Source organism: Cibotium barometz, chromosome 62 (genome assembly GCF_041138505.1).
Source record: "Cibotium barometz isolate CiBa-2024 chromosome 62, ASM4113850v1, whole genome shotgun sequence".
NCBI classification, from domain to species: domain Eukaryota; kingdom Viridiplantae; phylum Streptophyta; class Polypodiopsida; order Cyatheales; family Cibotiaceae; genus Cibotium; species Cibotium barometz.
The window spans coordinates 5068974-5095142 of record NC_141107.1 but is presented as its reverse complement, the minus strand read 5'-3'; the positions used below and the strand labels follow the sequence as shown (position 1 = coordinate 5095142).

The 26169-nt window shown below is 44.7% G+C and overlaps 1 protein-coding gene across 4 annotated transcripts; it reads left to right on the top strand.

Annotated features, from left to right (window-relative positions):
* Positions 1–1216: 1216 nt before the first annotated feature.
* LOC147604058 (uncharacterized) lies at positions 1217–24596 on the top strand. 4 transcript variants are annotated; one of them, XM_086795179.1, is made up of 11 exons: positions 1217–1370; positions 8918–8986; positions 9198–9368; positions 9711–9923; positions 10029–10060; positions 10250–10309; positions 13521–13568; positions 13809–13919; positions 23494–23571; positions 23718–23783; positions 24224–24596. In XM_086795179.1, the coding sequence occupies exons 1-11, from the start codon at positions 1319–1321 to the stop codon at positions 24275–24277; spliced, it is 954 nt and encodes a 317-aa protein (XP_086651305.1). In that variant the 5' UTR covers positions 1217–1318; the 3' UTR covers positions 24278–24596. The 4 variants fall into 4 exon arrangements, with proteins under 4 accessions (XP_086651305.1, XP_086651304.1, XP_086651308.1 ...); XM_086795178.1 differs by having other exon boundaries at positions 24137–24365; XM_086795182.1 differs by having other exon boundaries at positions 1232–1370; positions 8918–8981.
* Positions 24597–26169: the final 1573 nt, after the last annotated feature.

Below are 26169 nucleotides of genomic sequence, written 5' to 3'. Positions count from 1 at the left end.
TTGGGGCAGGTTACATTGGGTTGTGGGGTTTCTCTCTCTCCCTCTCTCTCAGAAAAGATGATCCGACTCCACTTCCTTAGGAGCCTCCATGAAGTTTGTCGATGTCGTTCCTTCTCCACTGGGTTTGCTGTAACAGTCCCTTGCTATGTGTCCTGGCTTTCCACAGTTGTGGCAAGTGAAGGTCCTTCCTCCTACTCTGCCTCTCTCCATCCTCGTCCTGGAGAGAATCCTCCTCAGGTGAAGAATGCTTTTTCTTCTCCTGCTGTTAGCTTTCCTTTTGGGAGGTATTTCATAGAACAAGATGACTAAAACTACAGAGAAAGCAAGTACATGAGCTCTAATAATATAACATTCACCATGATGACTAATAAGTGCACAAAAACCAACTACATGACCTGTGATACTAAAGCAATACACATAAGAACCATAACCTGCGTTCTTTAAATACACAGAAGAATTATAACCTGCTAAAAGAGGCGACAACGAAACCAGAAGCTTCAGAACGTTCAAGAAGACCCAGAAGGAGGAAAATCGGTGAGGAATCGCCATACCGTTCCACGAAGCACATGCAGAAGCCATATCGTTTAGAAGCAGGACTCGCCATACCGTTCCACGAAGCGGATCTAGAAGGCGAACGCCTTGGCAGGCAGTAGAAAACCCAGGCGAAGATGATGCCTCCAAGTGACATGTAGGCGAAGGTTTGGCCATAGCATTCCACGAAGCGGATCCAGAAGGCGAACAGCTTGACCGTAGAAAACCTAGGCGAAGATGATGCCTCCATGCGACATGCAGGCGAAGGTTTGCATGTAGCATGAACCTTAATGAACCTTAATCAAATTAAGGGCATTGGCACCATACACGTGTGTGGGCAAAATCTAATAACACCTAAAAAAAAGATTTGGGGCCGAGCCGAAAACCCAGGCCAAGATGACGCCTCCAAGCGACATGCAGGCGAAGGTTTGGCCATAGCGTTCCACGAAGCGGATCTAGAAGGCGAACAGCTTGGCAGAGCAGAAAACCCAGGCGAAGATGACGCCTCCATGCGACGACATGTAGGCGAAGGTTTGCATGTAGCATGAACCTTAAGGGCACCGGCACCATACACGTGTGTGGGCAAAATCTAATAACACCTAAAAAAGATTTGGGGTACCTATAGAGAAGAGAAGATCTATATATATTTTTTTAAAAAAAAGGGATCTCTTAGCTAAGGGATCTCTTAGCTAAGGTTCAAGGACCAATGAAGTGTGAGTGACTTTCAAGTGAAAAACGTTTTGACGTTATCCATTTGCTCGTCTGTCGAAGTTTTTCCAAATTTTCAATGGACTCCGCAGCGGCGTGCGCGGGCCTGGTCTCCCTCTCCACCGTCGCTGGTATGGTGCAAACTAAATCCGTTGATTTATATTCCCTTCAGGCAATGCCTGCTTGATGTTCAGGTATCAAATCAACTGTTTTTAGTGAGTGCATTTGCTTTCTCTGCCCTACATGGTGTTTTTAAATGCCATTGTGTTCCTTGCTGCCTCCTACCCTGCATTGACTATGGTTAATTCAAGGCACACTTCAGGAGGCTTGATCTTCTTTTTGATTACAAGGTTTTAAGGTTGAATGCATGTTCCTTCCCAGCATGTGGCTCAGTTGGCAAGGAATCCATGTCTCAAAGCATGTGCTTGAGTTCGAATCCTGCCAGCCTACCGCTGCAGACGTGTTATTGCTTATAACTAATATAAATCATGCTCTCCAAACTCCAAATAAGAGAAAAAAGGTTGAATGCATGCTCAATATAACACAACATAGAGTAGACATGGGTACCTTGATGTACGGATGTAATGTAGATGTAGATGAGACATAGCACACCATGAAGTAAATGTCGGTGTCTTGACATCTGCTATGACCAGTCATTGCTCGGAGTGGTAAATCTATACCTCCCAAATCATGTAGTGTTAAAAATAGCATGCCACCCAAATAGGTTGGATAGGACCTTGACAAAGCTCTCTCTTCGGCTCAAGACTTTGTACCTTTGGCTTCAGACTAAGGAGCAGAACATGGATAGATCAGTAGGGTTATACGATCTTCTTAGGTTCGAGTTCTTTGCAACCACTCTTTTCAGATCTTGTTAGGTTAGAGTTCTTTGCAAAGTTTATTGTGTAACCTCATAGCAGGTCCACCTTTGTTTTAACAATAACAATGGCATAGTTTAGCGAGATTAGTTGCAGATTTTCAAATCATAGAACCAGACTCACACGAAGTTTCAGTACGAGAACCAAGTCCAGAGTAATACTAGATGAAATACCAGGTTGATTAATGGATAAAGTTGCAGAGCATGGCTCTCCAGTTGTTGGAGGTTCTCTAGCTGTTGGAGTTGTTGTGTCCTGTTGTTTCAGAGACTATCATGATGAGGCCTTGCAGACTTTTGTATCCACTCTTAGATAATAAGTATGACTGGACATCACATCAATCAATCCCTACCACACAGCTGCATGTATGTCATGCAAGGGCACAGCTAGATTGTGAAAGTTGAAACCAGTCCATCGTGATTAAGGGGCAATAGCTGCTGTGAGAGCGTAAGTGGGAATGCACAAAGGTAGTTTATAATGCACTGGCTGGTGCAGGGAAGAGACAGAGCAAAGGTAGCACAAAAGGACCAGCTAGTTTTGGAAAGAGCAACTAGAATAATGAAGTGCAAGAGGGAGGCTGTCTGCTGCTGATTTTGGATAATCAAGCCGATGTTTTGAGGAACCCAGAAGACCAGCAGAACGTGCCCTAATCACTCCAACTTTTTGCCAATTTTAGGCAAGCAAAACAGTTCATATGCAGAGCCACATCTGGTGTAGACGGTGGAGAGCTGCCATAGTGAGTATTTTGTGTCAATGAAGACAATGCATGTTAAGGGCTTCAAGGATCGGTGGAGTAAGTGTGCAGGGCACCGCTTAAGAGTACACCATTCAGGACGGCTGGTTATGCTACGATGATCAGCTATGTGTAGTCAAGGATGGTGATTTCTCCTGGATGCTTTTGCAAGAAGCACGCGATGTTCCGGTGCTATGGTGAGGACCCTATGTTGGAGAAGTTGTCTAGTCTCTTCTTTTGGTTATGCTACGATGATCGGCTATTTTGTTGGAGAAGTTGTCTAGTCTCTTCTTTTGGCCTCACATGAAGCAAGATGCGCATCAATATGTATGGTTCTGCGAGGTCAAATCCAGACACCCAGAAAGCAGCTGGTAAGCTTCATCCATTGCTAGTGCTAGAGTCGCCATGGGAGGATAATTTTATGGGCTTTGTAGTTGGATTGCCAAAGATGCCCAGGAGGTGGTGAGGCTTTTCATCCGTGATGTGTTTTGCTTACACGGACTTCTAAAGAGGGTCATCTCGGATAGGGATCCAAAGTATGGTTTGGGGCAAAGTTATAGTTTAGTAACGCATTCCATCCCCAATCAAATGGCCAGACAGAGAGCATGAACAAAATCCATGATCACCTTGTTGAGGTGTTATTGTCCGGAGCATTAGATTCGTTGAAGGAGTTTTTGCCATCGGTGGAGCATCCCATCAAATGACACAGTGTAGGCGTCAACAAAGAAGACCCTCTGAGGTAGTATAAGGTCATCTAGGCGTTAGTCCGATGACCTGAGCTCTCAAGGATTCCTCAGGGAATTATGGCATTGATCAAGTGGTTCAGGACCTAGTCACTATGTGGGCTATGATTTTTTCTCTATAAAACCCTAACCCTAACCCTAATTGTGACTTGATCCCAACCCTAATAGCCACATGACACGTGCATTGAGCGACGAAGGATGATGCACGTGACATGCCCTCCTGCTTACCTTGGAATAGATTGAAGGGTGATCATTCCCCAAGCTCTGCTTGGATATGGATCTAGATCAATTGGACATTGGATTGGGATCTCGATCCTAGTTTGCAACTTGATTTGATTATGGAACTCCGGTTTTGGAACAATATGTGTGGGGGAAGTTGTAGGGTGGCTCTGATCGTATGCGAAAGCGGCGGTGGGAAGCCTTCTTGAGGATCTGGCGATCTGGCCCTTTTGTCACAAATAGAGGTGGTGAGCCCACTTGGCACTACAGACCACCTGTGTGGTTATTCCCTCTGTCACTAGCCTGGACATTTCCCAGTATGAAAGGGGTCTGGTGGACTCCAGTATGTCTAAATATTTGGAAAGTACAAGCTTTGGGAATGGGGGATTATCCTAGAATACAAAGGACCACACTCCTAAAATTTAGGAGAGTTGGAGCTCGCAGGCGCAGATGCCTCTCCCCCTCCCGCTGCTTCTCGCCGTCGCGCCCCCCTCCCCCCCGCCTGTCCCCCGCCTTCTCCTCCGTCCTCTCCCCCGCCTCCTTCCTCGCACTCTTCCTCGCCATCTCTCCCCCGCCTTCTGCCTCGCATCCTCCCCCGCCATCGCTCCCCTGCCTTCTTCCTCGCATCCTCCCCCGCCTCCTTCCTCGCATCCTCCCCCGCCTTCTTTCCCCCCCCGCCTCCTTCCACGTTTCCTCCCCCGCCATCCCCCCCCCCCCGCCCCCCCCGCCTTCTTCCTCGCTTCCTTCCCCCGCCATCTCTTCCCCCGCCATCTCTACCCCCCTCGCCGCCTCCTCCTCCGTCTCGCTTCTCTCCCCCGCCATCTCTACCCCCTCCGCCTTCTCCTCCGCTGCGCGGCTCTCCCCCCCCCCCGCCTTCTCCCTCTCCTCCCCTTCTGTCTCGCCCCTCCCCCCACCGCTAGCTCCCCCGCCTCAGCTCCCCCCTCCCCCCCCCCGCCCCGCCCCCGCTATCCTGTAACCTTCCGCCTCTCCTTTTCCTCGCAGGGCTGTGTCCCTCCCGTTGGTGACCCCGGTTTCTGGCCTTTTCCCTCTGGAGGACTCCATGGAAGCCGCTCCGACTACCCCTGCCGATTCCGGTCTCCGTCTGGAGTTCACAGCTGAAGATCATCAGTTGTTTGTTTCCACAGTATCCGCTCTTGAGGCCCCCTCCTTGGTTTGCAAGATAGTGGGTAGCCGTCCGATGCGGAGAGAGCTTCGCGACCTTCTGCAAGGCAGCCTTGTTGGCGTGCCTGCCAAGATCGTCAGCGTAGATTTTTTGGGACGTGGCTACTACCAGGTGGATTTCGAGTCCCCCCAGGTAGCTCAGATTATGGTGCTGGCTCGGAGCCCCATTGCCCTCCGCTCATCCCGGGCGTTCCTGGCGCGATGGACTCACGGTTTCGACCCCGCTTTTGACCCGCTAGCAGGCGCGACAGGTTTTCCCGTCACTATCTGCTTTCCTGGACTCCTTAGGGAGTACTTGCCCCTCTTGTCATCCATTGGCAAGGCGTTCGGGCAGGTGGTGGAGACGCCTCAGACAGCGGCTTCAGTGATAGCTCGGGCAGCAGGACTCCCGGCCATTCGTGTTGTGGTTCCGTCACCGGAGTCCCTCCCGAAGACGATCCTCCTCCCTTGTCTTTCTGGAGGACATCTGATACAGCGCGAGATTATGGGCTTGGGACAGCAGGCCTCTTATTCGCCTTCAGTGGGATCCAGGTGAGTGGTTTTGGCGAGATCCCTACTCGGCCCCTACCAGCCCAGGCATCCCCTTTTTTCAGTACACAGCGAGGCTGGGGCGGCAGATTCAGAGGCACAGGATAGCGAGCACCTCGGCGGCGGCCGAGCATTGGCGGCGACAGGGGCTCTCCCCTGCCTTTCTTAGGGACTTCTGGCAGCGCCTTTGGGCCAGCTTCCGGCCCCGGAAGGTGACGCTTTTTCTCTGGCTCACAGCGCATAGAGGACTGGCTGTGGGGGCGTGGCTAGCTTTTGGCAGACACCTAGCGTCCTGCCCTCGGTGCGGCCATGTACAGGAGTCGCAGCGGCACTGCTTATGGGATTGCCCACAGGCACAGCAGGTCTGGCAGCGCGCTCTCAGGATGGTTTTTGCAGGCTCGCCAGGTGAGATGCTGGTGACGTGGGGTGCGGTGGCTTGGGCCACGGACAGCGGCCCGGCCCTTGGATATGAGGACGTCCCTGGCAGTGCGACCATCCAGGTCTCTGACAGGGCGATGGCGGTGGTTCCGACGCCAGACTTCTCTTCAGCAGTCCCTCGGGAGGGGGACGGGCACAGATGGGAGATGATCAGCAGCATGACGGCTTGGCACATATGGAGAGCCCGATGCAGGGAGGCCATTGACCGCCAGGCGACTCCACCGGCGGAGGTCATACAGGCCCTCTGGGTGGACATCATTCACACCTTGAGAGGACACTGGGGGAAACTTCAGGGCGACTCGGATCGCATGAGAGGTCGCCGCAAGGCTTTCCTCCGAACTTGGCAGCCTGGCCCTTTCCTCATCGCGAGGGGCGAGGATGTCACTTGGCACTATAGGCCTCCAGTTTGGCTTTTCTCACCTCCCACATGTACTACTAGGTAGCCCCCCCCCCCCAGAGAGCGGCCAGCCCCACGGGGGTGGAGCTCAGGTGTTCACTGTGTGTTTTTTTATCCCTCCTTGTGAGGTGAGCTTTGTAGCCTTATGGCGTTTTCTCATTAACTAATAGAAGGATCGTTTTTCAAAAAATAAAAAAATAAAAATAAAAATAGGAGAGTTGCTATTTTTGGCCCGACTCCGATGGAAATTCTGTTCACGTCATTACGTCTGGAATTGAGCAGATACCAAGTGTTGGCAAAGTGCCTATGACAGAATGTCTACTAGTTGGGATATTTTTAGAGAGAGAGTTTATGGAAGGACCCATCTCTTAGATTGGGACATGTGGCAAGAAAGTGAACCAAAGTGAGACAAGTGGCCTGACACTTGTTAGAAAGTGGATCAAAGTGAGACAAGTGGCCTCATGCTTGTCACTTCAGCTATTGTGTGGCTCTCCACTTGTCATTGTAGCCTTCTCTTGCCATTTTAGCTCATGGGAGGCCCAAATCTAAAAAATGGAGCCCTCTATCTTCATTAATAGAGGCTCTCTTGCTGCACACTAGCCTCTACCACCGTTGAAGGCTTCCCTCATGATGGCTACTCTCTTTCTCTCTCTCTTGAAGGCTGCCCATGAAGAATACCGGCTGTTGGAAACTGTTTTGGAGGCTTCCATCGCGAAGAAATATTGAAGGCAAGGGTATTTAATCATTTATTATGATTTCTAGCCATTGTACTTGTTGTACCAGTCCTTGTATTGGTTGTACCACCTTTTGTACTTGTTGTACCACCCATTGTACCGACTGTACCAGCTTTTGTACTTGTTGTACCAGCCACTGTACCTAATGTACTAGTCACTGCACATGCTGTACCAGCATTTGTACTTGCTTTACATCCTGTACCAGCCATCGTACCGGCTGTACTAGCCATTGTATTGGCTGTACCAGCCATTGTACCTATTGTACCGATTGAATGGAGAGTTGTACCTACTATACCGGCTGAATGGAGAGTTGTACTTGCTGTACCAGCTCTATTGCATGAAGACCCGTGGTTTTTGGGGAAGAATCAGTACCCACACGGAGGTATATGGATTATGTTGTTGGCTCGGCATTTCTACAGCCTATGTTCAGGCTTGGTTGCCTCGTGTTGGGTTGTGTTATGGCATTTGTATATGGATAATCTGGCATCTCCCGTGGGGAGAGTAAGGCCCTCAAAGCTTGTACATGATATTATTCTCCTTGGGTAATAAAATACTCCAAGGGGGAGGTCGGCCCATTCCGGCCTCTATGCGGTGTCACACGTGCAAGCTCTACTTTCAGCATTTGTGGATGTTTTGTCTAGCTTTTATGTTTCATGCAAAGTGATGATGATGGATATATGTTAAGGCTGTGGCCATGTTTAAATGTTTTAATATGCATTGATGGTATCAACAAGTGTGTCAAAGGCCCTAGTCCCCTGGGCACTCACCGCCGCGAGTTACACCCTCCTCCACCACCTTGTATGAGATAGCCTTCTCCTCATAGAGCGGCCAGCCGGAGGAGAAGTGCATCTTTCTCTCCCTTTTGTTCTTTGATCCTCTCCCTGTACTTGGAGGTGAGTTTGTATATAGCCCTTCAAGGCTGTATTTAGCCCTTCAAGGCTGGTTTTTTTGTTAACTAATAGAAGGGCCTTTTTTCTAGGGAAAAAAAGGAACTTGCCGGTGTACTTGGTAAAATCTGGTGCATCGAAATTGTCTCGTGTGCACATGGACAAAGGTTGATGTTACTAGCACACCTATCCCCAACCAGTAGAACGGGTGCAATCTGACTTTTGTTAGATAACAAATCGGAAAACTTATTCTCTTGCGTTAGGTTGTCATGTGGGTACTCCACTAGTAAAAGCTCTTGCTCAACCATCATAGTAGTCATGTGGGTACTCCACTAGTAAAAGCTCTTGCTCAACCATCATAGTAGTCATTGATGCCAAGTCTTATGTAGACACCCTTGACCAGGTGGAAAATTTACCTTCTGACATTGGATCATATTAGAGTTAAGGAGAAATGAAAGTTCTACAAAAAATTTAAAAGCCACAAGAATAGTTTTTCTTTTAAAGCGTTGAGCAAAACTTGCTTGAGGTCAACCTTGTATGTGATTGATGTTAAGGGTTCTTCTTGCTTACTCTCTTATATTTGTTTTGCTAATGTTCATCCAATCACTGATCACTCCTTTGTTGTCCACTCATTTTGAAGTCAAGATTGCTTCTGGAATCCGGAGATGCTTTAGCATCATCATAGTGACAGTTGCAATGTTGATTAGTTGCGGCTGCTTAAAAAGGCTTTCCTCTTCTTTTGAACCATTCATGTATCTGCCTGCTTTTGATGTTTATCATGGCATAATAAAGGACCACTTCTGGGCATTTATTATGTATTCTGATTATGTCTTATATCAGTGCATTTGCATTGTTGTGCACAGACTATTAGGGAAAGTTTTCATGACTGGAAAACCCTAGTTTTTATTCTGCAAAGATATTGTGCCAATGAACCTTTGTTTGCAGGGAAGGGGTGCAATAAATCAACACAAAATGAGAGACTCACGACATTCGTCCAGAAAACTTACATGTGTGGTATTTATCTATTTGCAGCCCTCCTTTGGATCGAGTTTAGTGATTGCTTAACCTGCACTGAGTGAGATTTTTAAATACGAAGCCTATGAGCATGTAAAGTGTAGAAGAGATCACTATGCTGGCTAGCTGAATTAATTTGGCTTGTAGAACGGTGATCTTGACAATGCTTGTGACAATCCTTCCTCTGTGGCTTTGTATTTTTCTACTACAGCTCCTTATAGTATCAAGCGGTGCGGAAAGGATATGTGGACACGTCAATACGGAGGACAATCTGCAAGGCTAAACACAAAGAATGCTGTTTGGCATAACCTTAATAGAAAGATTTCCACACTCAGAGTGAAAAGCCAGTTGGAAGAAGATGTAACTATTGACAATTCAACAGGTTGGCTTGTGTGGCTTATAAGAAGCATTTGTATGTATTTAATTAATGATGCTGTCATTAATTAAATACAATTCCTATTGACAATTCAACAGGTTGGCTTATGTGTTCTGAAAAGAAGCATTTGTATGCATTTAATTAATGATGCTGTCATTGTTATTTCGTGTTCTCTTTGGGGTTGACATATTGATGGGTATTGAACTTGCTTTAGAATATGATTATTGCATAGAATAGTAATTAGCAGGTGTATTATGATTCCCTTGTGCTCAAAGGAATTCAATTGATTGATTTGTAATAACGTATGGGGTTTCAAACACATTAGTGAAAGCTTGTCCCTTGTGACAGTTCTGGTGGTTGGTGGTGGGGGAATGGGCATGGAAGTGATGCGAACTCTGGCAAAGGCTGGCTCCTGGGTGACAGTATTCCAAAGGGGTGAAAAGTTCCGGAAAGAAATCGAGGGTTTAGGAGCCATGTTGGCTATTGGAGACGTGATGGACCCTCCGACGATTGAGAAGGCCCTGAGGTCCAACACATTTGATTCTGTTGTTTGCACAGTTGGTAAGAATGTGCACTTTTAAGGCATGTGTATGGCAGTCAGAAGTTCTTTATCATTGGAAAAGAAAAATGCCAATGGAGAAATTTTTTCTTCTTGAAACTTTTCAGGGGGAGGAACCAAAAATCCAGAGGTCGACAAGGTATTCTTTGATTTAATTTTATTATTACGATATATAGCTAGCATTAAGCAGTTGAGTTAACCACTTTTTTCCAACTTTGGATACCTAATGCGATGTAGTTGCTTTATCTTAAGCTTGGGTTTTAAGCCTCTTCTTTTCAAACACTCCTAACAGTCATTCCAGTTTGTTCATCTCCATTCGTCTTTGCAGGATGGCTGTATCAATGTGATGAGAGCAGCTAAGAAAGCTGGAGTCAAAAGGTTTCTCTTGGTATCTGGACTCCCAGTTCATTTCTATACAAAAATCTCATTCTCATGACTTAAGTGTGCTTCACCTCAAGCTTAGATCAGTAGAGGAAACACTTCCTTATTCTTGTTTTTTGTTCTTAAACTACTAGAATGATTAGTTTGCTCTATCTTTCTCCTGTTGTTTTGGCTTTGGGTGTGCTGTAATGAAGATTCACAAATGCAAAGAACTTAGCTCTTCCCCCCTCCCAAAGCGGTGTTTGGGTTCGAACTCATGATGGCTTGGGTAGAGTGATTTACGAGCATAGACTTTGAAATTTAGGTGCTCTAATTTCGTGCTAGAAAGCTTGTTTGAATGGTTCTTTGGACAAATTAGTGTGCATGTAAGCATCAATCATAGTTTGAAGTATGGAAGGTTGACCTAAAAATTTAATGTATGCATCACAACATTCCTTTTCGACAACTGTCACATGCATTCAAAACTCCCTTGGATGTGGGTGACACGAGTGGGCTTTGGGCAGATCATGTGAAGGTTTGAAAAGGAGGAAAGATGGATGCTCGTGTTAAAAGAGAGCACCAGACCTTGGTCAAGATTTCAGTCCATTTTGGAAGGCCAAAGGCCATGGAAGTTATAGACATATACATCTTTTGGTATCATAGTAATATATTCAAAACCAAATTCATCTCTTTCTTCTCTCTGCTGTCTATTCATTGCTTTCGCATTAGTGTTCCTAATCAGTAGGCTTAGGGCTGGATCAAGTACAGCAAGGCTTCCGCATGCAACATTGGTATCACAGCATTCAGGCTCAGCCATCTGAGCACTAAGTTGTCCCAAGAAAGGTGCACAGATCCATGGAAGAATGCAACCAAGGTAGCATCCATGAGGTGGTTGGCAGCAGGCAAAGCCAGAGGAAAGCATTCCTTGGGAGTTGTGCGCTAAAAGGAGCATACAACTCCCAAAGGAATGCTCAGAGGAAAGGATTCCTTGGGAGTTGTGTGCTCAAAGGAGCATACCATTGGCTCTCAGATCAATTCCAAAGGTGGGGCATCGGGCATGATCATGCTCAGTAGGAGACCATAGCTGCGTTAATGGAAAGGGATTGCGAGCACGGGGATAGAGTGGAATAGATGCAGAGTAGTTCTCGAACCAGACTTGAAGCGGAATTAGGGGAGTGACACAGTTTTCTGTCAAAGTGTCAGAAGTCAAGCAATCAAAGTCCAGAGTCAGTAGTCGAGGGAGGAAGGACGACAGGTTTCCAACCTATCATTAAGTTTAGCAGGAGGGAATGTGAAGTGCACACACATGGACATTGTTAGTCTCATAGCTAATCCCTGATTAGTTAGTAGTTTTAGGGTAAATAACAGGCTCTAGTAGGTAAAGAAGAAGTCCCAAAGGCAGCCCACCAGAACCAGACTTGAAGTGGAATTAGAGGAGTGACGGGTTTTCTGTTGAAGCAGTCAAAGTCCAGAGTCAGTAGTCGAGGAAGGAAGGACGACAGGTTTCCAACCTATCATTAAGTTTAGCAGGAGGGAATGTGACATGCACACACATGGACATTGTTAGTCTCATAGCTAATCCCTGATTAGTTAGTAGTTTTAGGGTAAATAACAGGCTCTAGTAGGTAAAGAAAAAGTCCCAAAGGCAGTCCACCAGTCGGCCAGGTCATAAGCACCAAACAGAGAGAGTCAGCAGCATTTAAATGATATTAAATGATTTTTTGTGCTTGTTTCTACTGGCTGTTAACAATCAGTTTGCTCCAAGGTTGTTCTAGGAGCAAGTCATATTCAGTCATTAGACCATCTGATCCCTAGTTTGGGGAATGTCATAATTCAGTCATTAGGTAGTCTGTTGGTTAAGATTTCAGTCCATTTTGAAAGGCCACAGGCCATGGAAGTTGTACAGATGTATACATCTTTGTGTATCATAGTACTATATTGAAAACACAGTTCATCTCTCTCTTCTCTCTGCTGTCTAGTCATTGCTGTTGCATTAGTGTTCCTAATCAGTAGGCTTAGGGTTGGATCAAGTACAGCAAGGCTTCCGCATGCAACATTGGTATCACAGCATTCAGGCTTAGGCTTTAGCCAGCTAAGCACTAACCTGTCCCAAGAAAGGTGCATAGATCCATGGAAGAATGCAGCCAAGGTAGCACCCACAAGGTGATCGGCAGCACAAAAAGTGAGAGGACAGCATTCCTTGGGAGTTGTGTGCTCAAAGGAGCATACCATTGCACTTGAGAGGTGTAGTTCTCATCACACCATATACTTCGGCTATTCTAGGGCTGCTTTGTAAATTTTTCTCATACGACTATCTTGTCTAGGTAGCTAGTTTGTTTTATCTTTTTTTTCTCCGTGATATAGTTTTTTCATGGGTTTATTGTAACACTATTTGTGTCGTAGATCCTCTGGTCTTTTGTAGACGTTATTATATACTTTCTTTCCTTTGTCCTTGTGTTTTGCCGCCTCAAAGTCTGTGTTTCACCTACTTTATGATAGTCTAGAGCCTGAAAACATGGTCAAATGTGAAATGGTCTAGCCAAGCCCATGGCTTGAACTCCTTCTCTACCATGATAATTGGATCTTTTGTGGATTATCTGGTGGTGTTCTTCGACTCATACTGGGGGAGGCACCGGCAAAAAAACTCACTGAAAAGCTGGGCTAAGCTCAATGCAAGGGTCCTAATGAGTTAGTAATTTTGATTTTAGGTCCTCATGATCCTTTGCCTTAACATGTTTGCGTTCCTGGATAGCCTGGGTCAACAATGCAGTGAAGAGGGTGCGTTGTCTTCTATGTCCGTGATATCAACGGCGGACATTGGGTTGGTTAACTATGTTTAGGAGTGTACTCTTCATGCTGGCAACATGGCCCAATTAGTGACAGGAGGTTTATTTCCTTTCTAGAAAGTGAAGCCATCAGTCTTTGGAGTGCTGAGAGGTGGTAGATGTTGGCTCCTTGTATAGGTGGGACGGCATTTAAATGAGTATTTGAGGATGAAGGTGGGGAATGTGCTATAGTGGGGTGACACTACTCCCATCATCTCCATGTGGATGACAAGATGCTTGTATAATTGGTAATACGTTTTCTTTTTAAGGTGGAATGGAATTTCACATCTCAGTCTAATCTTTATTGAGTAAAGTCACCAAGATTCATGGTTGCATCTGTCTTCAGGTTTCTAGCTTCTGATGACAGAGTCATTGTATATTTCTCTTACTAAACAATGTCTTTTATGCCTTCAGGTTTCAAGCATTGGTGTTGGTGATAGTGTTGTAGCTGTCAATGAGCAGGTAAGTAGCTCCTTGTTAATGCTGCCACACAAAACACTAACACTATGTTTCTACATGACTTCATAAGAAAATTGATACATGAACAATTTCCATGAAGGGCTTGCAAAGACCACCTTAATGTCCAGTTGCAAGCTCTTGTTTCTTTTAATGTTAAAATTAGCTTTTTTTGTCCTTCAAGGCTGTGTAAGATTGTTTATGCACTGTCATGTAAATGACTTGAGTCAATTTTTACATTTGCAGACACTCCAGGTCTTGAAGCTTGTCCTTGAAGCCAAATTTGGTGCAGAGGAAGAGCTTAAATCAAGTGGTCTCACATACACTATATTGCGGCCTGGCGGATTACTAACTGGGGTAATTAAATTCTGATCTGCATTTGTATTTGTGGGGTATGCACAGTCTCACGTGTGTGAAAAAGCCCTTGTATGTGTGTGTGAACACTCACTTATGTGAGTGTGTGTGTGAACCACCTCTTGTAGCCACGTGTGTGTATGTGATAAGCAATAATGTCATAGGCACTTGCCATGTGTCATTGCCCGAGTGTGTGTTTTGTCAAAAGATAAGGCTCTAAAGCCAATAAAAGCACTGGACTCTTTCAAGCTTTCAACACATCAATCAAAGGATCATTGAGTCGTCCAAATTCTTTCGCTTTGTCACATCTCTCACTCTCTCGTTACTACACTCGTCACCATGTATTTGTTTACGTCTCCAAAGCCGCTGCTCTGCTAACCCACAAGTGGTATCCGAGCCACGCTCACAGCCTACTGTCGAGTGCCGCCGCTGCCCTAGAGCCACTCCTGCTGTCCACTGCCGCTGCCGTTTCCTGGCGGCACTAGTGCTGGTCACACCACCTCAGACCAGCCGATCAGGGGCACTGCTGTTTTCAGGCGGTGCGCCTGCAGAGGGAACTACCACTGCTGGCTGTTCAGCTATGTTGCCGCTGTTCCACCGCTTCCTGCGCACCCGTTGCTCTGACAGCTTGTCGCTGCTGCCACTGCTCCGCCAGTTCGTCACCCTTGATGGTCGCCTTCAGCATGGCCTGTTCTGCCTCCGCTTCTTCGTTCTATTTTTCCTTGGAGCAGAGAAGTTGCTGTCACATGCTCTCTGCCATCGCCACTCCACCCTGTTTTCCCTTGCTGCAAAGAAAGGTTTCTTCAGCACGAAGATTCAGCATACAGCCCTCTGCATCTCTCCCATCGATGCCCTGTAATACCCCTCCTTTGCTCCACCGCACTATGAGCTGACCTCTAGTGTCTTTTCCCGCCTGCTTCTGTCTCTAGCCTAGGTACGCTCTGCAAAATGGATCGGCTCACTTCATCAAGCATCTATCTTATGGACAAGCTCCAAGCTCGTAGGAACTGGTTTCCGACATGGCAGAACAAGCTGCAGTTACACTTGATGAGGGAAGGACTATGGGAGATTGTCTCTGGCGATGAGAATGCTCCTTCGACTAAGGGACCGGAGTTGAAATCTTGGAAGAAACGCGATCAACGGGAAATTGCCAACTTGCAAATTCACTCATACATCATGTTGACTTCAAATTGACGGCCAACCAAATTTGAAGCAAGTTTGAAGGTATCTTTGGAAACAAAATCACTAATTCCAAAGTATTTTCGAAGCTTAAATTTTATGGTCTTAAGATGGAAAATAGTGAAGAATTAAGTGACCATCTTTGAAAGTTCTACTCATTAGTTCAATAGCTCACGAGCTGAAAGTGTGAGCTTGATGATGAAGATAAAATGACTATGCTTACAAAAAGTATGCAAGATGTAACTCGATTCCAACCATCCCTTGAAGTATTGTACCTAGTTGCAATGACATTCGAGGACATGGTAGTGTTGCTTTTTGAAAAATGTCAGAGTGGAGATCAATGTAGCAACTGTTGAGATGTCAAGCTCAACATGAGTTGACACTCATGATGCGCGTGGTTGACCGTTTCATATTTACACCACTGGCACAACTAGGTTGGACTAGGTAGGTGTAGTCCACTTGTAGAATCATTAACGAAGATCCGTCGTGTCAGTTACCAAACACGGCATACTTATCTTGATAGCTCACTTACTTAGTGTGTTCACATTATGGACCGCTTGTACATAGTACTCTAGTACTTATGTTGATTTTCACTTATCTTTTGCAGCCTTCTTTTGAGAGTGAGAAGAAGAAAAAGATTTCAGCCTTCTATCCTTGTGTGTGTGTTATCCATGGTTGTGTGAATGTGTGTGTGCTTGCAAGAGTTCAAGCTCTCTCTCTCTTCCTTAGCTTGGTTCAAGCTAAGGAGCTAAGCGGCAAGCAAAGGAAGCGGTACACGAGTAAGAGCATCATCATCTCTTTCTCTTGTCGTTTAGGTACGACACCACGTGGGTAGCTGTGGAAGCTACACATCTCCGATTGAGGACTTTTTATTGAAGTTTTACGGGCAGATTTGTATTTTGGACGTGTTTTGGTCTCCGTTCGACTGTCGCAAGGTGTTTTTAAGCAGTTCCGAAAAGTTTCGGTTGTGCTTGAAACCTGGTTATTGCAGTGCAACAATGCATTTTGGGAGTACAGACAGTGTTTGCACATGTATTGTTGATCTTGGGTGTATGTATATGTACTCTGGTCACATCTGGTGACATATAGATTGTGGAGAAGTACCGTTGGCGGCAGTCACAAAAGATATTGTTGTGTTATAGATTGCATATAGAAATTGTCTGTTTGAAGGTGCCTGGTTGTTGTAGGCAAACATGTCTGACAGACTCAATGAGATTGCTGGTGAGAAGTTGGATAAGAACAACTTCCATGCTTGGAAGTTCAGAATGACTAATTTCTTGATGGGTAAAGCACTTTGGGACTATGTCGAAAGAGACAACGAGGAGCCTCGAGAGTTGCCTGAAGAGAATGTCACTCCAATAGATGTAAAGGCATTCAAGGATTGGAACCAGGGTGCAAGGAAAGTCATGTATTAGCTTTCAGTTAGTGTCATAGACACAATGATAGGACATACATGATGCCAACACTCCAGCAATTAGCAATTGCATGGCAGAACTTGGTGCAGATGTTCTAGACCAACACAATGGCAAGGAAATTACGGTTGAAACAAGAGCTGCATACTGTGGAGAAGAAAAGTATGTCTATCAATGAGTATGCTTTAAAGATCAAGGTCATTGTTGAATCCCTTGGGTTTATCAATGTATCAATAGAAGATGATGATGATTTAGTGAGCGTGTGTTTGATTTAGTGAGCGTTTATCTGAATGTTCCCGCTCTCTTTTACTTTCTCACATCCCTCACTCTCTTTACTATACTCATTACCATGTATTTGTTTAAGTCTCCAAAGTTGTTGCTCTTCTAACCCTAATCTATCCACAAGTGGTTTTTGAGCCACGCTCACAGCCTATTGTCCATTGCCCGCCGCCACCCTAGAGACACTCTTGTTGTCCATTGCTGCCGCCGTTTTGAGGCGGCACTAGTGTTGGTCGCACCACCTTCAGTCCAGACTCCAGTTGATTGGTGGCGCTGTTGTTTTCGAGTGGTGCGCCTGCAGAGGGAGCCGCCACGGCTGGTTGTTTAGCCACATTGCCGTTGCTCCGTCGTCTCTTGCGCACCTAGTTGCTCTGACAGCTCTTTGGACCGCTATTGCTTTGCCAGTTCATTGCCGCTGCATAGCTCCTAGTGGTCGCCTTCACTGTGACCTGTTGCACCTTCGCTTCTTTGTTCTGTTTGTCCTTGCAGTAGAGAAGTCATCGCCACTTGCTCTCTGCCATCGCCTCTACGCCATGTTTTCCCTTGTTGTAGAGAAAGGTTTCTTTAGCACAAAGATTCAGTATACAGCCCTTTGCGTCTCTTCCATTGATGCCCTCTAATGTCCCTCCTTTGCTCCAACGCACTATGAGCTGACCTCCAATGTCTGTTCTCGCCTGCTTCTGTCTCTAGACGTGGTACGCTATGCAAAATGGATTGGCTCACTTGATCAAGCATCTATTTTATGGACAAGCTCTCACGAACTGGTTTCCGACATGGCAAACCAAGATGCAGTTACACTTGATGAGGGAAGGACTATGGGGGACTTGTCTGTTGCGATGAGAATGCTCCTTTGACTGAGGGGGCAGAGTTGAAATCTTGGAGGCAGCACGATCAACGAGCAATTGCCACCATTGTCATTGGACTTGGTACGCTATGCAAAATGGATTGGCTCACTTCATCAAGCATCTGTCTTATGGACAAGCTCTCAGGATTTGGGTTTCCGACATGGCAAACTAAGATGAAGTTACACTTGATGAGGGAAGGACTATGGGAGATTGTCTCTGGCAATGAGAATGCTCCTTTGACTGAGGGACCGGAGTTGAAATCTTGGAGGCAACACGATCAACGGGCAATTGCCACCATTGTCACTGGGCTTGGACTTGCAAATTCACTCATACATCATGTCGACTTTAAATCGATGGCCAACAAAATCTGGAGCAAGTTAGAAGGTATGTTTGGAAATAAAATCACTAATTCCAAAGTATTTTTGAAGCTTAAATTTTATGGTCTTAAGATGGAAAACAATGAAGAATTAAGCGACCATCTTGCAAAGTTCTACTCATTAGTTTAATAGCTCACGAGCTTGAAGTGTGAGCCTGATGATGAAGATAAAATGATTATACTTACAAAAAGTATGCAAGATGTAACTTAATTCCAACCATCATTCGAAGTATTATGCCTAGTTTTGACGGCATTCGAGGACATGGTAGTGTTGCTTATTTAAAAATGTCAGAGTGGAGATCAATGTAGCAATTGTTGAGATGTCAAGCACAACACGAGCTGACACTCATGATGCGCCTGGGTGATTGTTTCACGTTTACACCACTGGCGTGTTTGGTAGCTGACACGACTGACACTAAGTTCTTTTTAATGCCTGGCACAAACAAGACTTCTAAGAGAGTGATTGTTTCACCATTTGCAGCAGTGGGACCAACCTTAACAACTCCTTTTACCGGCGGATACGTGGAAGTGGTTGCACTTGTGACTATTCCTCCTCCTTGAGGAGCAGACTCAAGTAAGGAAAATGGTAGTGTTGCTTATTTAAAAATGTCAGAGCGGAGATCAATGTAGCAATTGTTGAGATGTCAAGCACAACACGAGCTGACACTCATGATGCGCCTGGGTGATTGTTTCACATTTACACCACTGGCGTGTTTGGTAGCTGACACGATTGACACTAAGTTCTTTTTGATGCGTGGCACAAACAAGACTTCTAAGAGAGTGATTGTTTCACCATTTGCAGCAGTGGGAACAACCTTAACAACTCCTTTTACTGGATACGTGGAAGTGGTTGCACTTGTGACTATTCCTCCTCCTTGAGGAGTAGACTCAAGTAAGGAAAATAAAACACGCTGAGAAGTAACGTGCTTGCTAGCACTATTGTCAACATACCAGACATGTTAATCTGTCACAGTGATATGTATACATTATGGACAGAAGGATCATAACTACAGTACAGAATGAATGCCCAATCATCCTGTGCATAGTTCGTTGACTCCTTCTTTTCAGCACTTGGTGTTGATGCATCAACCACCATACCCATGCTTGACTCTTTCTTCTTCTCCTTCTCCAGTTGTTTTCTGCATTTTAATGTAACGGCATGGCTTCTGACAGTAGTTGCATTTAAATGCCTTTCTTCTTAGGCTTATCCCTCCCCTTCTTGGCATCCTTTCCAAAAGATTGGGCTGATTTTGCCTTTGGTCTATAGCTTCCTTGAGAAAAGGCTTTGCCGTTACCTTTTTGACTGGGAGCAAATGCATGATCTTCTACACGCATACTAGTTGGGTTTTGTCGAGATTGCTATGAGCACTGTAACCAACTCATCAAAAGTGGGCATTGGGGTTACCCTAGATCATGAGACGAATTGTAGATGCAAAAACTTTCTATGACCTGAAATCTTTAATCCTTGTCAAGAACCATTAAATCTCCCTCATTCATATACTCGGACTCGTAACTGCTCGTGCTAGTAGGCTACCCGTGCCTCGTTACGTAGTTTTACATGAGCAAACATGAGGAATAAGGTTCCCTTTCATTGAAAGTGTCACTAATGCATTTGTTTGCGCATCCCTGCCATCCCACCTGGCTTGTTCTATTGTGTGAGATGTGGAGGCGGATGCCATAGTTACGTCAGAACTCGTGTTACCATCCAAAGTACATGTACTATGCTGTTGTGCTGGCGAGACAGGACGTGCCTCATTGCCAATAATAACATTCCAAGGCCCATTGGTGATCAATACATGGCACATCATATAGGACTACAACGAGTAGTTGGTCCCGTCGAGCTTATCCTCAGCGGAAAGCATACCAAATACATCACTGCTTGCCATTCAGCCTGCAAATAACTAATCTCTGACATAGAATGCAAATATCCCAATTACTTGTAGGTACTATCAATGCCCAGTGAATGCAACCGATATCGTTGCTAGTAGATCATTGATGACGAAGGAAATATGCAAAGTGTGTGAAAATTATAGAGCATAGTTTTTAACATACGTGAAACATACGCATACACATACGAGTATGAAAGCATGTTTCAAGTATGTTTGGCTCACATGGGCTGAAACATACGTGGCCCTAATTACATTATATTTTATAGCCCATAAAATATAGTTTCACTAAATTATTGGCAATGAGAAATGAGAAATGAGACGAGAACTTTATAATCCATTAAACATTTCATAGGTCGTAATCTGTCTAAAAAAAACAAAGGAAAGTAAACTTGCACAATGCACATTGCACATTGCACATTGCAGGCAAAACTAGAAGGCCAGTACAGCGACCATAGTAGGTTAAAAATGTAAATATTAAATTTTGAACTTCCAACTTCCATTGCTTACATGGCTCAAGCCTCAAAACCATTAGACATAACATGAGTCATGACATTGACGTATCAAAATGCAACCTAAAGGCTATTGCTAAACAAAAAACTGCATACTAGTAACTAGGTGATGGAAGTCTACTCTGAGATGTCTTCAATTTCATTCTCCTCTCTAAAAGAGTGGGAAGGAGAACCCTCATCATCACTAGCCTCCTCCTCCTCCTCCTTCTCATCATCATCATCATCATCATCTAGCACAGCAACTCATGGGTAAATCATGTAAGCCTTGCAGATGCAAGATGCTTAGACTGACTATCTTTACTGGACTGCGAGGATGACTTCTATACTGATGCAAGCCATGTGCTACCCTATATGCTATGCAAGAATGCAAATGAATGGAGTACTGATGCCTAAGGGGAAAACCGCAAGGATGGCTTGCAAGATCTTGAGAATTGGATTTAGTTGAGCGAAGCGACTAACATGTTGACTTATGGAATGAACATGAACTAAGGCTGGTTACCCTGTAACACTCTGATACCAATATGACATCTGAGCGATTGATCGTAGTAAAACAACCTTAGGCTTAACTAAACTTCACTTAGAAACACTTGAGAGAAAGAGGATGGTTTCAATGCAAATGCAATGCAGCTATATTAAATGCGATGGTTACAATGAGATCTATGAATATATCTATGCTTGTCCTAAATGAGTATCCTTCTCGGGAAGAGAGAGAGAGATGCTGAATGATGATGATGACTGAATGTTCCTTTCTCCAATGCTGAGGTCCACCCTTTGGATGCTGGCTTTCCTTATGTAGCAGGCAAGAGATGAACTGAAGGCTGAATGCTGAATACTGTACTGCTGAATGCTGAACTCCACACCTTCCTAGGGTCTTGGGATGAAGACCACCAAAATGATGAGAGAGATGATGAACTGAATGATGTGCTTTGCCTTTTATATGTAAACTTGATGCTGGTCGGGCAGCTCATAATGCTGTTGGCTGAGGGAATGTGTTCACGACTGGGAATAATGCCAGTCGGCTGCTGAATACTCAGGTCGGCTGCTGAATATTCCTGTCAGCTGCCCACAATAATGGCATAACGCTTGAATGCAACTAAGAATGCTCTGATAAATGCTCATGAATGCTAAGAATGCCATGTCACCTGTACACCAACCGGGTGTCCATGTGACGAGCATTCAGCAATTGGACCAATTTAGCAGTCAACAATTGGACTAATAGTCCTCAACTCTAAATCAACATCAGGCAGCCTCAAGATAACAGTTTTGCAACACATGGAGCAGCCAGTTTAGTCAAATTAACATGCAGTAAAAGTTAATGCATTGCTTTTAAGTGTCTAGATCTAAACATTCATTGTGAATATTCATTGATTTAGTTAATACATAGTAGATTAGGTGAATATCTTGTCTTCTAAGTAGCATTAATTTGTGTTAAACGTGGCACTTAATCAAGCACACTTCTGCATGCATGTAACATTGGTACTACAGTCTAGGTCTTTTCTAGGGAGCCATGCATGCATGTAGTTTAGTAGATTAGGTGAATATCTTCTCTTCTCTTGTGCATTTTCAGTTGGTGCATCTAATTAGCATTAATTGGTGATTGTTGCAGCACTTAATCAAGCACACTCCTGCACGCATGTAACATTCGTATTAGAGCCTAGGTCTTTTCTAGGGAGCCATGCATGCATGTAGCTTAGGTTGTCAGCTATAGATGCTAGGGAAAGTCTAGGCAATCCTAGGTCTAGGTAGTAGGCAACAAGATTTGCATTTGTCTTCATGGCAGGCATGGAAAAAGGTTTCGAGACACTTTCCAAGGATCAAATAGGTAGAGGATCAAGTCTCATCTCTTGGATGAACAAGTTTGAAAACGAAGGGCTCAACTTGGATGTTTCAATTTGGATAATTGGGAGAACAAGTTGGTAGACTGTAAGCAAGGGATCCAAACCCAGCTGACCATTAGTAGCTTCTTCAAGGTACAAGATGGCAGTACCAGTCGGTGACCTAGAGAGGTACCTTAGCTTGCAGATCACCTAGGAGGACCAGTCGCCCTACTGTGCTGATCCACAGTTCACCTCAACCACTTTGAGTTACCTTAGATTGCACTCGCGAGGTACACTGCACCCAACATCCTTGGGTCCTTGGTCCGCTGCAGCCCCACTCACGGAAGATTGGGGAGATTCTCCAGCAACACAAGGACACTTCCTCACTTGTGGTGGAAATGGCGAGCTTCTTGGGAGTCAGAGGCTCCCTTATGCTAGATATTTTGGATAGAAGAGTATGACGCGACACAGACATGAGATCTCCTTTGTATTGATATGGAGACGTATTTGCACATGTATCCCACTTTCTCACTATGATGGTGTTGATGGTATGATAGACATTCAGCTAGTCTATCCTTTTGTGTGAGTTCTTTTAGTCTTTTCCATGGTTTAGAATCACATAGAACCCTTGTTCTACTCTTGGTCTCATAGACCCATTGGGTCTTCTAAAGACAATAATCTCTCTCTCTCTTCAGTAGCGCAGCCCAGCCGCCCACACTCAGGTTCCCAGGAGTATCCATCGAGAGAGCACTCCAGATGCAGAGGGCCAGACAACCGAGACTGGTGAGACAGAGAGCACACTCCCCTTGTCAGTCTCAGATCGGGAGACACACCAGAGACACCGCAGTACTTTCCCACAAGAGGTGGATATTGAGGAGCTCTACATAGTTGTTGAGTAGGCTGGGTCTCCACGCTCTAGGATGCCACCACCCCATGAGCCTCAGTCTCTCTAGTTGTACAGGCCATACCTCAGCTAGCCACTACTTGTATGCAGCTGATGCTGTTAGTTTTAGATTCTTTTTCATTTATGTTACTCGGATCATTGTAACCCATGGATACTTTGTAACATATTTTGGTCTCATAGACCCTGGCGTGCTATCGTCTTCCTCAATTCTAGTCTTTAGGTGATGGAGACCTTTGAGAGTTGGCTCAAGGAGCCCCCCTCTCCCTCCCCCCTCCCCATTTGTGCTTGTGAAGTTGAGAGCACTGGCAACATCACATTGAATGAATTTTTTGAAAATACATAACACGTGATGTGATTGATCTCGCAGCCCCCAAGTGGTAAAGGCATTTTGACAGAGGATCCAAGCATAGTAGGCGTAATATCGAGGGCAGACGTGGCTTCACTTGTAAGTGGTACATTCAGAATTGTGGTAAAATGGGTCGCAAGCAAAGTGGTGTTTTTATTAGAGTTGACTTTTTCAAAAGGTGATGTTTTAAGTTTGACAGCAAATTGACATTTCTGTGCTCAATTTTCTGTGATTTGTTTGAGCAGATAATGCAAATTTTGTTCAAAAAGGAGGCGGAACTCAAAACATTCTCAGCCATAGACTCTGAGAGGGTAAGCTGAGATCTTGAAACCCCATTATCCTTTAGCTTTGGGTTGCTACTTGAGGGTAAGTGTAACTCTGAGTGATTAAGGTTGTCACTGTGTGCTAAATCATAGAAAAATCTTGTCCAAGTGCATTTCCTCACACGATGCTAAATAAGAATGCTACTATAATGAGCTTTATGATGCTTAATTTTTCCCACAGAATGACATGTCTTTATTCTGGTAGCTACTGAATTTCAGATGCCACTAGGGTAGATTCAAACCCAGTACCTCCTCGGGAGGCATGGGTGCTACGACTGGGCTATATCCCAGAAGGCAGCTTTCTAACTTGTGTACTTATGTTGATGTGTTTGTGAACCCAGTACCTCCTTGGGAGGCAAGGGTACTACCATTGGGCTATAGCCCAGGAGGCAGCTTTCTCACTGGTGTTGATGTGTGTGTTTTGACAGTTGATCCCCCCAACAACTAGCTTAGAAGGTGTCAAGATTTTCTCTTTGGCTTGATGTATTCCACATAACGTTTCCATTGTCAAAAAGGCCTACACAAACTTGCCCAATGAATGAAGAAGGCCTACGCAAACTTGCCGAGTGTCCGAAGAGAATGAATGCTATCCAGCTCCTATTTTAAGTACTGTGAGTACTTTCTCAAAGACGCTCCTGGCTGCCATGCAGCAGTTTTTTTCCCCCGCTAGAACTCGATTTTTAGAGGCGGTGTAACCAAATTTTGGTTGACAAATGAGACTCTTTGATTATGTAAAAATCTTGATTTTGGGATGTAGATCTTTAACATGATTTTGGTGTTGTGGATATATTTTTCTTTGAATTTCCTGGCTTCCCATCAGGGGTTCACAATGAAGAGAGAGAGAGAGAGAGAGAGAGGCGTGTCAAAAGATAATATTTCTTCAGGAAAATTCTAGTTCTCAATTTTGATACTATACCCTGGTACGTACCTATGTTTTGCATGTCCTCCATGCATCATGCGCACGTGTACATTTTTATTTTTCACATTTTTGTGTATTATGGTATAATGGGTCTTTTGTGTGCCCTGTATTGAATTACTTTTATGTACCTTACAATATGTAATGTACATATGGCCAATGTTTGCCTGCTAGAACTATCCCTCTCCCACCCTTGCTAGAGGTGATTAGTTGTGTGTGTGTGTGAGAGAGAGAGAGAGAGAGAGAGAGAGAGAGAGAGAGAGAGAGAGATAATAAGCATGTACTAAAGCCCGAATGGGCCTATGAGACCAAAGTGATACAATAATATGCATGGCATACCTCATCATAGAACAGAAAATAAAATAGAACTATCTCACTGGAGTGATACAAAAGTGTCCATTGAAATCTCATTATGGAACATAAAACATGAGAGGAGCATCAAGCCCCATCAAATGGTATATCACTCTCTCCAAAATATCAACCATGTGACTAATGAGTATGACCGAGCGGTCTCCCTCAGCTACGTCACATGGAAAGGTAGCTCGATGGCCATGGAGCATGTCTTGGATTTAAAGCTGATGAGGGGATCATGGCCGAGGTCCAAGGACCAAGGGTGTCAGGCACGCTAGAATGCAAAGGCCCAATACGAGGTAACTTCTCTCAAGCGAGGTGGGTCCACAAAGCAGCTCGAGGTGGGTCCACAGGATTCGTTCATTTCACGTCCCCCACGCTCACATAGATGTTGGATTTACCCCCTAATGCTCTTCACTTTAGCAAGATGGTACTCATCATCTCCAATGAAAAGAACATGTTGATTTGGAATGTCCTTGGCACATGGAAGATAAGAATGCACAATGTGTTGAATGCTAAAGAACTTCTTGAAACTAGCTTCCTTCATTGCTTCTTGATACCAATAGTATGGGTGACAAACAGATATAAGCTCGTGGATTAGCTAATCCAGATGCCGTCCATGGATTGTTCTTTGCCTAGACAAGAAATGAGATTTAAGGATGCCGTGGTGTGATTCAATTGATCCATTCGTGTCTTGATTAGCATGTTGTAGTGTACGTGTCGCTCACACACCCACATGCCTAAGGAAAGAATACCAATTAGTAGAGATCCCATCTAATAAGGTTAAACGTATCCCAATGCATGTATCTTCCCTTGTACATCATCCACTGTAAAAGCATTAGGTTCCCATGAAGAGTTGAAGTCCAGAACTCTATTTCGGGATGCCTTTAGCCATGTCTCATTGCGTTTGGTGGAAGGAAAGAAAGTGATAACCCAAGCGATTGGTACACCATTTCAATGTGCATCAAACACAAGCATAGAGTAAAGATAGAATTGCACATAAGACAAGCAAAGAGAATATTAATCCATGAAAGATATACCATTAAACCAAAGTTTATGAAGTTTTGTATGGATAAGTATAAGGTAATAACATACCTTATACTTATT

Excerpts from the sequence above, each read along its gene's own strand:
- LOC147604058 (XM_086795178.1), top strand. The coding sequence starts at position 1,319 with ATGGACTCCGCAGCGGCGTGCGCGGGCCTGGTCTCCCTCTCCACCGTC. Across the intron at positions 9,369-9,710 it reads AACTATTGACAATTCAACAG|TTCTGGTGGTTGGTGGTGGG; the intron begins GTTGGCTTGTGT and ends CCCTTGTGACAG. Across the intron at positions 23,784-24,136 it reads CAGCCATAGACTCTGAGAGG|TACCTCCTTGGGAGGCAAGG; the intron begins GTAAGCTGAGAT and ends TTGTGAACCCAG.